We start from the raw sequence: 12,428 nt of genomic DNA on the forward strand, positions 1-12,428 counted from the left end.
TTTTTTTTATGCTTCTTTGATTTAAAATTTTCATTATTTATATTTAAAGTATCATCCAGAGTTGTATCAAACAATTCATGATTTTGACACTTTTTTTCAGTAGTTACACACTCTTTGAGACAGTTATTAATAACATCAATAGATTCACTTTCATTGGAACAATCAATAAAACTATTATTATCTTTCTTCTTTGATTTGGAGCCTTCATTAATCATACTTATAACATTTAATGATGTATCTATTGATTCATGATTTTGAAATATTTCATTTGCTATAGTTAAACATTCATTAGAACTATAATATTTTATATTATTATCATATAAATGTTTTTTTTCTTTAGATATTTTCTCTGTATCAAAATTATCAATTGAACTTAAATTAAGTTTTTTTTGCTTTATATATTTTTTTGATTTAAAAAGTTCATTACTTGTTTTCAATTTTTTAAATTCAGATAATTTATTCTTGCGATTTTCAGATTTTGTTTTTTTCATAATTATATTTAATATTTCTTTCTAAATAAGTATTATGGTAATTTATACTTTTCTTTAGGGACTTTTTTATACCTGAAAATAGATAAAAACTATAATAATTATTAAAAAACTATTGAGTACCTCAGTATTCACTTAAAATAATAAATATAATATATTTATATTATACATTGACAATAACAATAATATAGGGTTGCCAGATTTTAAAATTAAAAATATAAGACTAAAAAAATGTCAATTTCAAATGTCCCAAAGACAATGATAGATATTTTTTTTATGAAAGTCAACAATAGGACAATCTTTATTTATTTAAATGAGGGGTGAGTTAAATTTAACAAAAGTTTTCTGAGTTATAATTTTTATACCTCTTACAGTTTTTTAACTCCCCGTATCACAACTAACTAATGTGGTTTTAAAATGAAAACCATTTCTCGTATATTTCTACATCAATATTAGAACATGAATAATATTCTAACAGCATATGGGCATAAGAACTTATTTAAGTATTAACATAACATTCTTAAAATATGAATAATGATACATCAAATATACTAATAATAATTTTCTGATAAACTAATTTATTTTATTAACCGGTAAACATATCATAAAATTATAACTACTTATTTACTATTTATATTATATGTTTTACTGTATTTACATTCTTTATGGTTATATAGAAAAAAATAATTAACTACTTATTAATAGAAACAAAATTGGTATTTTATAGGGTTGCTGATTGATGATGATAATGAATAACTAATAATATCAATTGAAACTATTATAAACATTTTTAATACACAAAAGTAAAAATTTAAAAATGAATACAAATGATAAAATATGTTTATTTTATTATTTCACTACAATAAAGAAATATAATTTATTATATAGGTAAATCTTTGAAAATGTGGACATTTTAGTATCCAAAAAAGAGTTGTTGGAACAACAGTACAAATATACAATATTATATTTACAAAAAACCTGAACAAGAATGGATTTAGTAACAATGTTGAATTATAATAAATGACTTAGAATATTAAAAATAAAGTAAGATATAAATTATTTGGTGTATTAATTTGTAGGCATTAGTTAGTTGATATATAGAATAATGAGTCAACTGCTAAGTAACACAATAACACAAAAATATATAGCAGTATCCAGTGGCGTACAATGGAGGGTTTAAATGTAGAAGCTGTTAACCCTGATTTTTTTGGTGCTTAAGTGGACCTCTGATCCAAAAACATCTAAATAATAATTCTACTACTTATAAAAATAAACTATAGAATAATATAGCTATTAGCCAATAAGTTTATATATAGGTAACCAACTTAATACTAATAAGTAAGGCTCGGAAGTTGATGACCTTAAAAACATTAAAAAATGACTGAAAAAAAGATGCCATAATATGACATAAAAATGACAAAAATGTCCTTAAAAAATTACATAAATAATTACAAATATTTATTCTAAATTAATAAAAATACCTTTTTTTTTTTTTTAAATATGAGTATTTTATTTTATTTTACTATAACATTCCATATAAATTTATCAAAACTTACAAATTACTCAAAATATGACAAACATTTGTTTTATACATTTATCAAAGCTTACAAATTACTCAAAAATCAAAATCATTGCATTGATGATTAGATTGTATTTTATGTTATCATAAGTAAATAAATGACGATTATTTGTTTATAAATATTTACATTTGGAAAAATTTCTCTCAACGTCCATTGATGTGATTGGGAGACGCAAACAAGCACTAACCGACGTTTTAATTTTCACCATTTCGAAAATATTATGAAAAAATAATAAAATTTAGATATAATAGGTATTATTCACTATAACATGACAATGAAGCGACAAGATAATATCAAATACTAATCGAATATTAGGAAAAAATAATAAAATTAGGTATAATACTATTCACTAAAACACGACAACGACGAATGTAATTGACGAGATAAAATCGGTCAAGTCATCGGCATAATGGTCAATAAGAAACAATAAGAAATGAACTAGTGTGAAATAAGTAAAAATGACTAAAAATGTAGAAAAATTACTTAAAAATGTCAATAAATGACTTAAAAAGTAACGAACACCAAAAAATGCAAAATAAAAATTAGTTATTTGAATTCATGTGCTAATGAAACACAATTGTAGCCAGGATAGCATCTTCTAAAAAGTTTGGAAAAAAATATAAAATACATCAACTTCAGAGTCCTACTAATAAGTACATATCATAAATAATTGAATACATTTGCCAATAACAGCTTATTAGAAAATGCTTTATTATATTAATTTCTATTTCCTTACAAAATTTTATAACTGAGTCTCAGTATCCATAAATTGTATTTTTAGTAAAAATGTATACCTATTATATATATATAAGTATATATTATATTATATATATATTTAAGTATAAATAGTTATACTAAATAATTAGCAGAGAATCTAAATTTTATTTAAATTAATATTCTATATTTTATTAGTATGTTATAATTATTAACAAAATTATAAAATTATATTTAAGGTGTGGAGACAAAGCCCTTACGGGTCTGTTTTTGAAAGTGACGTAAGAGTTTGGTAGTATTATTCTATTTAATATGTTACCTCTATTTATTTATGTGTGTGGCACTAGCGTCATCTGCAGAAAAAATAACTTATTATAATTTAGTCCGAATACTAACAAACTGGATTCTAAAATCAAATCATAAAATGTTTCAAAAATAATACTTGGGTTCCGTATAAAAAATCAATATTCTTAGTATTTTCAATCAAAATTGTATGTCAAATTAATTTCATACATTTACTGTCAAATATTCAAAATCCTAGAACTTAACTTAACCAACAGTGAGTTGCTTGAAATTAATAATATACTTCATACAAATATTTAAAAAACTCACTTTAAAATGAATTAAACATTTAATGCATTTCACTGCACATGATTGTAAATATCTAATTAAATTAAATCAAATATTACCACTTGTTTATTCAGAACTCTAATAAATTGTAACGATAATTACTAAATAACTTTCACGATGGATGCATAAAAATGTCCACCATTCCCGGCGCTTATAATATTTAAAACGGTATTTGCACAGTTTAGGTTAGTTTAATTATAGATTAGATTAAAATAATAGGGTGCACGTGCACTTTCTATCTGATCAATGTAATCATATAAAAAATATAAACAAACCAAAAACGCCGTGATTCGATATCATCACTGATAAGAAAAAAAGTCTTGATGAGAAATTATGCTTTTAATAGCTGCTATTTATCACTTACTATTTTAAAATAACAAAAGCATTATCAGATTTTATAAAAAAAAATAGCAGTTTACTATCAGTAAAAAGCATAAATAAAAGATAAAGCTGTTGAGAACATTCAGTGACGTATTTTCAATTTTTCCTGGGGGAGGGGGGTCCACAGTTTATACATAACTAATATAAATTATATATTATATTGTAATAGTTACATCCTTATGCAGTTTTTGGAGGAAATTGAACTAAATATATAATGTAATAATCGTATAGTCTTATGTAATATTATATATATATATATATATATATACCTATATATTGTATTTAACATTATATATTATAAAGTATTGTTATAAAATAAATTCTAGTTGTCTCGATTTTTTGGCCAACTCCTCTATCACTTCATCAATAGTAATTTCAACTTCCCTATGAATGTTTAACATAGCCAATTCTGCAAATATGTAAGAATTTTAGTTTATTTTTTTATTTTTTGGAGAGATTCTGGGGAGGGTCCAGTACCCCTGGACCCCCCCTGTAAATACGCCACTGAGAACATTAGTTTATGAGTTCTTGAGTTCATTATGAGTAGTTCAAGATCCAACCGCGAACACAGAAGGGTTAAGATTTAAACCCCCTCCCCGAAATAATCAGAAAATATTAAAAAAATATGACCCAACCTACAAATGTAATAAGTAGCTATTTCTAAGTTACATACTCTCAGTAAAAACATAAAAATCCGGTCTATACTTATAAGTTATAGTTAAATTACATTTTTTTTTATTTTAGCGTCCGGGACGTAGACTCTTCAAGTCTTCTTGCTACGGCCCTGGTACCCATATGGGCCCTCTGCGCTAGTGGGTTAATCACAGAATGGATTAAATCTTTTCTGATCTAATTTCTATTATTTTTTTAATCTATTCTGTGGGTTAACTACAACATAATTTTTACCAGCAATTGTTTAAACAGTGGTTGTAATAATCTACCTATTTATGTTTGTTGTTTTGGGTATTTTACTAACAACATTAGATAAAATAGGTAAAGCCACGTCTCCTTAATGAAATTCGTACAACCAATCTATGGAATATAAGTTCTTTTTACGTAATACCTTTTTGGATTGATAGAAGGCGTAACCAAGGGGGGGGGGGGCTGAGAGGCTACAGATATTTAATGCATATAATATTGTGCATCAGTCGCGAATCAAAAATTCAACTTCAGAGTTAATACATACCACACTCATATTATTATCTATTCATAGAGACATTGAAAATTCAGATGTAATGTGTAAAATAATTTATTTTATTTTACTATAAAATACAATATTAAAAGTATTTAAAGTATATAAGAGTATTATTAAATAAATATATGTTAAGGGTTATAGAAACCAAAATCTAAAATATAACTTTAGCATCCACATGTTAAGCTCTTATGGAAGAATTTATCTAACACACAGTTGTGTAAAAATTGATCAGCTCCCCCCACCGAAGAAAATTCCTGGCTACGTCACTGGATTTTCAGGTGTTTATTTGTACGGTTTTTTTGTTAAAATATGCAAAAATATGCAGGTATAAAATTTTGATATTTAATCAATCTAGTAAAGATTTGTGGATACTCATTGACCATATGTATACAATATTGAAAATAGCAACATGTATTTTATGCAAAATCCAGTCTTTAATTATCACTATTATAGTCAGAGGTGGTATTAGGGAGAGGAAGATGGGGACTCAATAAATATCATCGTATGCTAATTAATAAAAAAAAATGTAGGGAATGGTTAGTAATTCTTGAACTATGATAGGGTATAATTTTAACATTTTCCTTGGGCTTAAAAATTCCTAATTTCGCTTCTGACTGTAGTTACTGTATTTTGTAACTTACACTATTGATTATAAACAGTATATTATTTATAATCAATACTTATATGCTGGAACTAACCTTCGGAAAGTGCCAGATCTAAGGGAGGAGGCAAGTATATGGTACTATTATAAAACCAAGAACTATAATAAAAATACAATTGACATCACTATGACACCAAGTACTTAGAGTTCACAAAATAGGTAATAAGAATACCAGAATATAACTTAAGGAATTTTAGACTTTGTAAACCATGCTTCAAACAAAATAGTCTTCAAATAATACAGGGAATAATTTGAATTACAATTAAAATGTTGCTAAGATGAGTGGAATGATAAGAGAAGATAGAATAATTAACTAATATGTGAGAGGTATTATTGGTTAGGTCATCTATAGTGGACAAGATGAGAGAAAATGGACTGAAATGGTTTGGACAAGTAATTAAACGAGAGGAAACAAATTATTAGATATGATTGAGAATATGAGGACCGTTGGTGTGTGCATAGGGGATTGGAAAATCGAGACGAGTGGAGGTTTAGGACAAGGGTGGTTGACCACAAAGAGTTGGAAAAAAAGCATAGTAAAATCTAATGATCCACTTCCAAATTTAATGTTGGATTTACAAACTCTAGGAGCCTTGTGTAGTTGAGTGTAATATGTTCATGGAAACATTGAAAACAACTAATAAATGTACATTCATTGGTAAACTCTAAGATAATTTTTAGAGTTCAGAATATCAAATTTCAAAAAATACTAGAAAATGTTTAGTTTCTTAACACCTAATGTTAAATATTTATTAACTTAAATTTAAATTTTACTTATTTTTCTTAAAATATTAAGCATAAATCAAAAATAAAACAAGTTTATAATATGTATGTCAGTAAAAATTAAAAGAAAATAAGAAAGGCTTAGTTTTACTTGAATACAATTTTAACTTAACTTCAGAAACGCATTGTAATATTAAATAAGATACTTTTTGCTTTGCACACAAACTGAATTAGATGTATATTAAATATTAAAACATTTTTATTACAAGATAATAATTTGGTTATTAATGTTATGATTAAATTTATATTTAAACTATAATGATACATTAAATAGTTCAATATAATTTTTTTCAAATGTTCTTATACTATTGATCAAATTACTTTTTTTCTTGTTGGGCTTGAAACTGTTGTTGTAATTTAGTCAACTTGTCTCTATACTCATCTTGTTGAGTCTCTAATGTTTGTATCCGATCATCAATCCTTTTCAATTCATTTTTAATATAACTCATACGTTTTTCAATGTTTTCCTTAGCTTCGGTATGATCTTGGCGCAGTAATATGGGCCCAACCATTTTGTAAACTTCACCAGAAGGTTTTAATAAACTTAATTCTTCTTTAACAATTGAATTTTCATTTAATTGTCCGTCTAGCTGTTGACGCATTGTAGTTAACATATTAACTTCTTTTTGACATTGTTTAAAGGCGTCCAATTCTCGTTGAAACTGTTTCTGTAGTTCTTCAGCAGCCATTTTTTAAAAAAAGGAAAAGTTGACAGTTTAATAATTTATAAATATTTTAATTTTAAACTACTTAATCACTTGAAACATTTATTTTTCATACAAAAGTATTTTTTTTGTAAATTTTTAACTTAACCAAAGATTGGTAGTCCTATAAAATGATTCTAGATTGCAGCATTAGAAATACTATCGGGAAAATCAAAAAAATTATTATTTATTGAAATATAATGTTACAAAAAAAGAATATTGTCTTATGATTCCGTTGTCTTTTTAAAAATTTGAGAGACATTTAACATTAAATTTATAAATTGAAAAAAAGGAATAACTAAACAAATTGTTTAAAATAAATGTAATATATCGAGTTGGAGTTATCGATAGCATATTCCATGTTCGATAGTGTATTTTTTGATAAGCTGTTATCTATAATAAATCTTTGTTATCAATATATTTAATTTGTTACTATTATTATTTCTGTAAAATTTAAATGTATGTTATGTACTTATGATAATGTAATACACCGCAGAATTTGTCTGTTATATTATTCTATGCCTTATTCTATATATTATCTTAATTATTTATTATTTACACATTATCCATGAACTAAAAATTATAAATTCTGGGTATAAAGTTTACATTTCAGTAAGATAATTTTATAACAATATGTAATTTTGTATTTTAATAATTCATCAACTTTTATTCATTTACTTTTTGTACTGCTGATGTATACAATATTATAGTTTCTTATAATTATATAAAATGAGTAACATATATATTCAAGAACCTCCAACTTCTGGAAAAGTAAGTGGTTTAAAGATTAATTTTTTATTAAAATATGTACTTACCTATTTGAAATATAGAATGATAAACTTTAAAAATATCACTTACTACTATTTCCTTCCATTTTTCTTGATTACATAAATATTTAAATGTACACAATTGATGAATTACTTACATTATTATAAATTTTGTGTTATCTAAATTATTGTTTTAATCTCTTTATTATAATGTACTTTAAATGTAATGTATGTAATTATTTTTATGTAATATTTTAATATTAATATACCTTTTATTACAAGAAGATTTTCATAGCTTAATTACTATCTTTGTTTATGTATATTTTAATAATATATTATAGTTTTTAGAATATGATGAGTATTTTGATATAATATATATGATTGAAATAGTGTATGTACAGAAGTCTAAGTATTTTAATGAATAATATAAATAACTAAAGCAAGTAATAGATTAGAAGCTTACTTATAATATTAAGTAGATAACTGTGTTTTAAAATTTGTTGGAGTATTTGATGAACATAAAGATTGAAGTTAGGATGAAACTTTCAAGTTTAAGTGAATTTTTAGGTTTTATTAGTAAATTGTGGAAATCTTATTGAGAAGACTTATATGTGATCTTCGATTATTTTTAAATTGTAGGTCTTTATGTCAGTTTTCATTTCGTATGAACCAAGATTGATAATGTTTTATAAAAAAACTATCACTTAAGAATGTACTTACACAAAGGCAAAAAAAAAAAATGCACATTTTATTAAGAATAATGTTATTAGGTGGTTCTCAAGACATCATTTGGAGATATAGAAGTAGAGTTATGGTCAAGAGAAGCTCCAAAAGCATGTAGAAATTTTGTACAGCTATGTCTTGAAGGATATTATGATGGTGTTTTATTTCATCGTATTGTCAAAGGATTTATAGCTCAAGGTGGTGATCCAACTGGAACTGGAGCAGGCGGAGAATCAATTTATGGTCATCCTTTTAAAGTAATGCCTTTATTTCAATTTTTATTATGTATCCATGTTGTACTTTTTTTATTAATAATGATATTATTTCTTTTAGGATGAAATACACTCACGTCTACGATTTAATCGCAGAGGATTGGTTGCTATGGCTAATGCTGGAAAAGATGATAATGGGTCTCAATTTTTTTTTACTTTAGGCTCTACACCTGAACTTCAATCTAAACATACAATATTTGGAAAAGTTGCTGGTGATACAATATTTAATTTGACTAAGTTAAATGAAACTCTGGTGGATAAGGTAAGAAATTCTTAATTTTAAATTTTACTATCGTTAATTTTTAAAAAAATAATGGGTAAAATTATAGTTTTTTATTTTTAGGAAGATAAACCTGTATACGATCAAAAAATCTTAAAAACTATTGTACTAAATAATCCTTTCCCTGATATTAAGCCAAGAATTGAAAAAAAAATTGAAAAAATTGAAAAAACTTCTAAAAAAAATGAAAGTATTGGAGTTAAGTAAGTTAAAAAAAAATGTATTAATTACAGGATTTATTTTCTTATTAATAGATTTTTAATGTAAAAATGTACAATGAATTATTTTAGAAATTTCAAACTTTTATCGTTTGGAGAAGAAGCTGAAGAAGATGAAGAAGAACTTATTGATGCTGTTAAAGTATTTAGTGGTAGACCAAAATCAACTCATGATGTACTTAAAGATCCTCAATTAAGTTCAGAGCCTGCTATTACAGATGATTATCTAAAAGATGATATAATACCTACCTCTTCTAGCGATCTAACTTCTAAGTAAAATGATTTTGATTTTAAACTGCATTTGAATTTTATTAAAATAAATACATTTTTATTCTTAGAATAAATGTGGATGATGTTCGTTCAAAATTGTCATCAAATGGTAAAAACAAAAATGTTACTTCAAAACCAATACACCAATCAAATGAAGATGATTCTGATGATTATGAACTTGGAAAGGATTTGAAAGAAGATAAAAAACGAAAAACGTAATTATAATCAATAGATCATTGCTATTGCAAAACAACATTGATTTTAATAGCAATAATAAAATGAAATATCATGTCATAACTTAAATAAATTTAAATTTATAATATTTAATGTTAGATTTCAAATTATTATGAAAGAAATTTAATTTATAGCCTTTTTTCATACATTTATTTAATATTTTTTTATTACCATTAAATTTTAATGCAATAATATTATAACTGATAAAACAGATATAATTATATTTAGCTAAAATAATTTTAAATTTGCAGGTTATTGAATTTTTATTTGTTATTTTATGAAACATAAATTACATGAATTCGCTATAATTTTTATAATTATCATTTAATGTTTAAAAACTAGGAATATCTTACTTGATAAAGTGTATTACTTATTGATTTTTTTTGTAGTAAATATAAAATTTAATAATTTGATTGTCAGAGAGGAAATTCGTAAGGAAATTAAAGAAATTAAATCTCAGTTATCAAAAAAGAAAAAGGATAAAATAAAGAACCAGGATACAGATGATGAACCGAGTGAACCAAAACTGCCTATTGATCCTCTTAAGCAACAGTATTTAGAAAATATAAAATTTTATTCTTCTAAAAAACATGAAATTCTTAAAAAAGGTAATATAAAATTATTATTTATAAAAAAGTCTATATTTTTATTTCTTATCTAGGTTCAAGTAGAGAAGATTTTTCTCTGAAGCTTTTAGAACAGTTTAAAAGTAAACTGCATAGTGCTATGCAATCAAAGGATGAAACAAAATCTGAAGAAGATGAAGATGATTGGTATGTTTTAAAAGTTTAAAATCAACACTTTAAAAACTATGTGTTCAAGTACTCTGATGTATTGAATTTTTCTGTAGGAAAAGTCATCCTCTTCAATTTGAAAAGAAAGATGCTGTACTAGCAAAAGATGCTAATAAAAAAGATGATGATTGGTTTGAAATATATGACCCAAGAAGTGCTCTTAACAAAAGGAAACGACAACTAAATAGAACAGATTATAAACAAGATAAAGATAAAAAAACTAAATTTTAAAATAAAAAATAAGCATAGAATAAATTGTATTTTCTATATAATTTAGGTAAATCTTAACATATTTTTATAAATTACAAAATATCATGTTAAAGTATAGTAATATTATATAAGTTTAATATTTATTATAATTGTATCATATGAATTTAAATTTATATACTGTATTCAATAATATTAAACCATATGTTATAAAAAAAAAAATGAAATAATTTAGTACTTTTTCCTATTTTTTCTTTCATTCCTTTTAAGTAAAATTTAAGCTGAAGAAATAGAATAACGTGGATTGAAAAATGTCCTCTTTGTATCCATCAATACTAAAAATTTGTATAACATCTATAATAGAATCAGATTTTAGTTTTTATTACATTTTTTTAAATTTAGATTCATGACTAGTGTCGGAACTTAAATTTATTAAAAATTATACAAAAATACACTAAAAAAGTCAAAAATGCCCTTAAATAAGGCATTTTACTGTGAAAATGTTCTTAAAAAAAGACATATAATTTTTTTTTTTTAATGTTTTATTTTATTAAACTAATAAATACTAATAAATTATAAAATAACTTATAATTTTTATTTAATTAAGAAAAAACTAAAAACTGAAAATGTTGACTGGAGATCATGGTATTAACTGAGGAGTATTTTGAAGTGGTAAATATCTTGTGTTAATTATTTTGATATGTTTCATGGAGAGGTTTATTTTCCTTCTAAAATGTTTGAAATTATATCCATTGCAGTTTAATCACAATTATTTTCTAAGGAATTTTCCAATTATTCTTTATCACTTTTACATATTAACTTGTATTATTGGAAGTACATATTTTTGGCATAAGTTACATTACCAATTGTTTCAACTAAAAGTACCTATATCTTTAGAAGTTATACATCTTGGTATACTTACATGGTTGGCTTTTATAAATATAAGATTTAATTAAATTTCTTTGACTGCCATTAAATGTTTTGCTTTTTTGATAGCTATGGGATTGTTTTTTTCAAATCCATTGATTACTGTTTTAATAAAATAAAATACTGTTAGAATCATACTGCAACTTCTATCCAAGTTCCTAACGTGTCAGTATTAGTTGAGTTTGTATTGGTCATAATTGTTATAAAAATATACATTTATACATTAAAACATAAAATAACTGAAAAATGCTAAATTAAAAATTTGCTTTCGAAGTATTTGTTACATGAAACTAATTTAAGCACTGTATGTAAGATTATTAAAAAAAAGATGCATTTCACATTGAAATCCGGGTCCTAATTACTACCAAATTAAAAATTGTATAAAAGAAAATGGATTGCTAGTGTACCTAGATATTGATCGTCCAAGTAAAGCTAGAATCATTACCTTAACCATTGTAATACTGAATTTTTTTCTAATTTGAATTTTTTTTTAAATTTTTAAAATTTTACTATATTAACTTTATCAAAAGTACTGGCAACACTCTCTATTTCTGCAGCAACTCAGGTGCAACATTTTTGAACATTAAAACGCTTTAAGAC

At 24.3% G+C, this 12,428-nt stretch overlaps 2 protein-coding genes and 1 long non-coding RNA gene across 3 annotated transcripts; 1 reads left to right on the forward strand and 2 right to left on the reverse strand.

Moving 5' to 3' along the window:
* Positions 1-454: 454 nt before the first annotated feature.
* Positions 455-3,846, reverse strand: LOC112685073. Its single transcript, XR_003148756.1, has 3 exons — positions 3,395-3,846; positions 3,102-3,188; positions 455-563 (listed from the first exon to the last, which is right to left on the reverse strand). It is a non-coding gene; the product is annotated as an uncharacterized LOC112685073 (long non-coding RNA).
* Positions 3,847-6,685: 2,839 nt separating this feature from the next.
* Positions 6,686-7,219, reverse strand: LOC112684929 (prefoldin subunit 6). The gene has a single exon (XM_025556662.1). The coding sequence runs from the start codon at positions 7,119-7,121 to the stop codon at positions 6,750-6,752; it is 372 nt and encodes a 123-aa protein (XP_025412447.1). The 5' UTR covers positions 7,122-7,219; the 3' UTR covers positions 6,686-6,749.
* Positions 7,220-7,646: 427 nt separating this feature from the next.
* On the forward strand, positions 7,647-10,963 carry LOC112685346 (spliceosome-associated protein CWC27 homolog). The gene is made up of 9 exons (XM_025557200.1): positions 7,647-7,907; positions 8,674-8,883; positions 8,960-9,160; positions 9,242-9,381; positions 9,469-9,669; positions 9,735-9,881; positions 10,321-10,508; positions 10,562-10,673; positions 10,751-10,963. Exons 1-9 carry the CDS (start codon positions 7,866-7,868, stop codon positions 10,923-10,925), a joined length of 1,416 nt encoding a protein of 471 aa, XP_025412985.1. The 5' UTR covers positions 7,647-7,865; the 3' UTR covers positions 10,926-10,963.
* Positions 10,964-12,428: the final 1,465 nt, after the last annotated feature.

The sequence above is a fragment of the Sipha flava genome, unplaced genomic scaffold (genome assembly GCF_003268045.1).
Source record: "Sipha flava isolate LNK unplaced genomic scaffold, YSA_version1 106_pilon_pilon, whole genome shotgun sequence".
NCBI classification, from domain to species: Eukaryota; Metazoa; Arthropoda; class Insecta; order Hemiptera; family Aphididae; genus Sipha; species Sipha flava.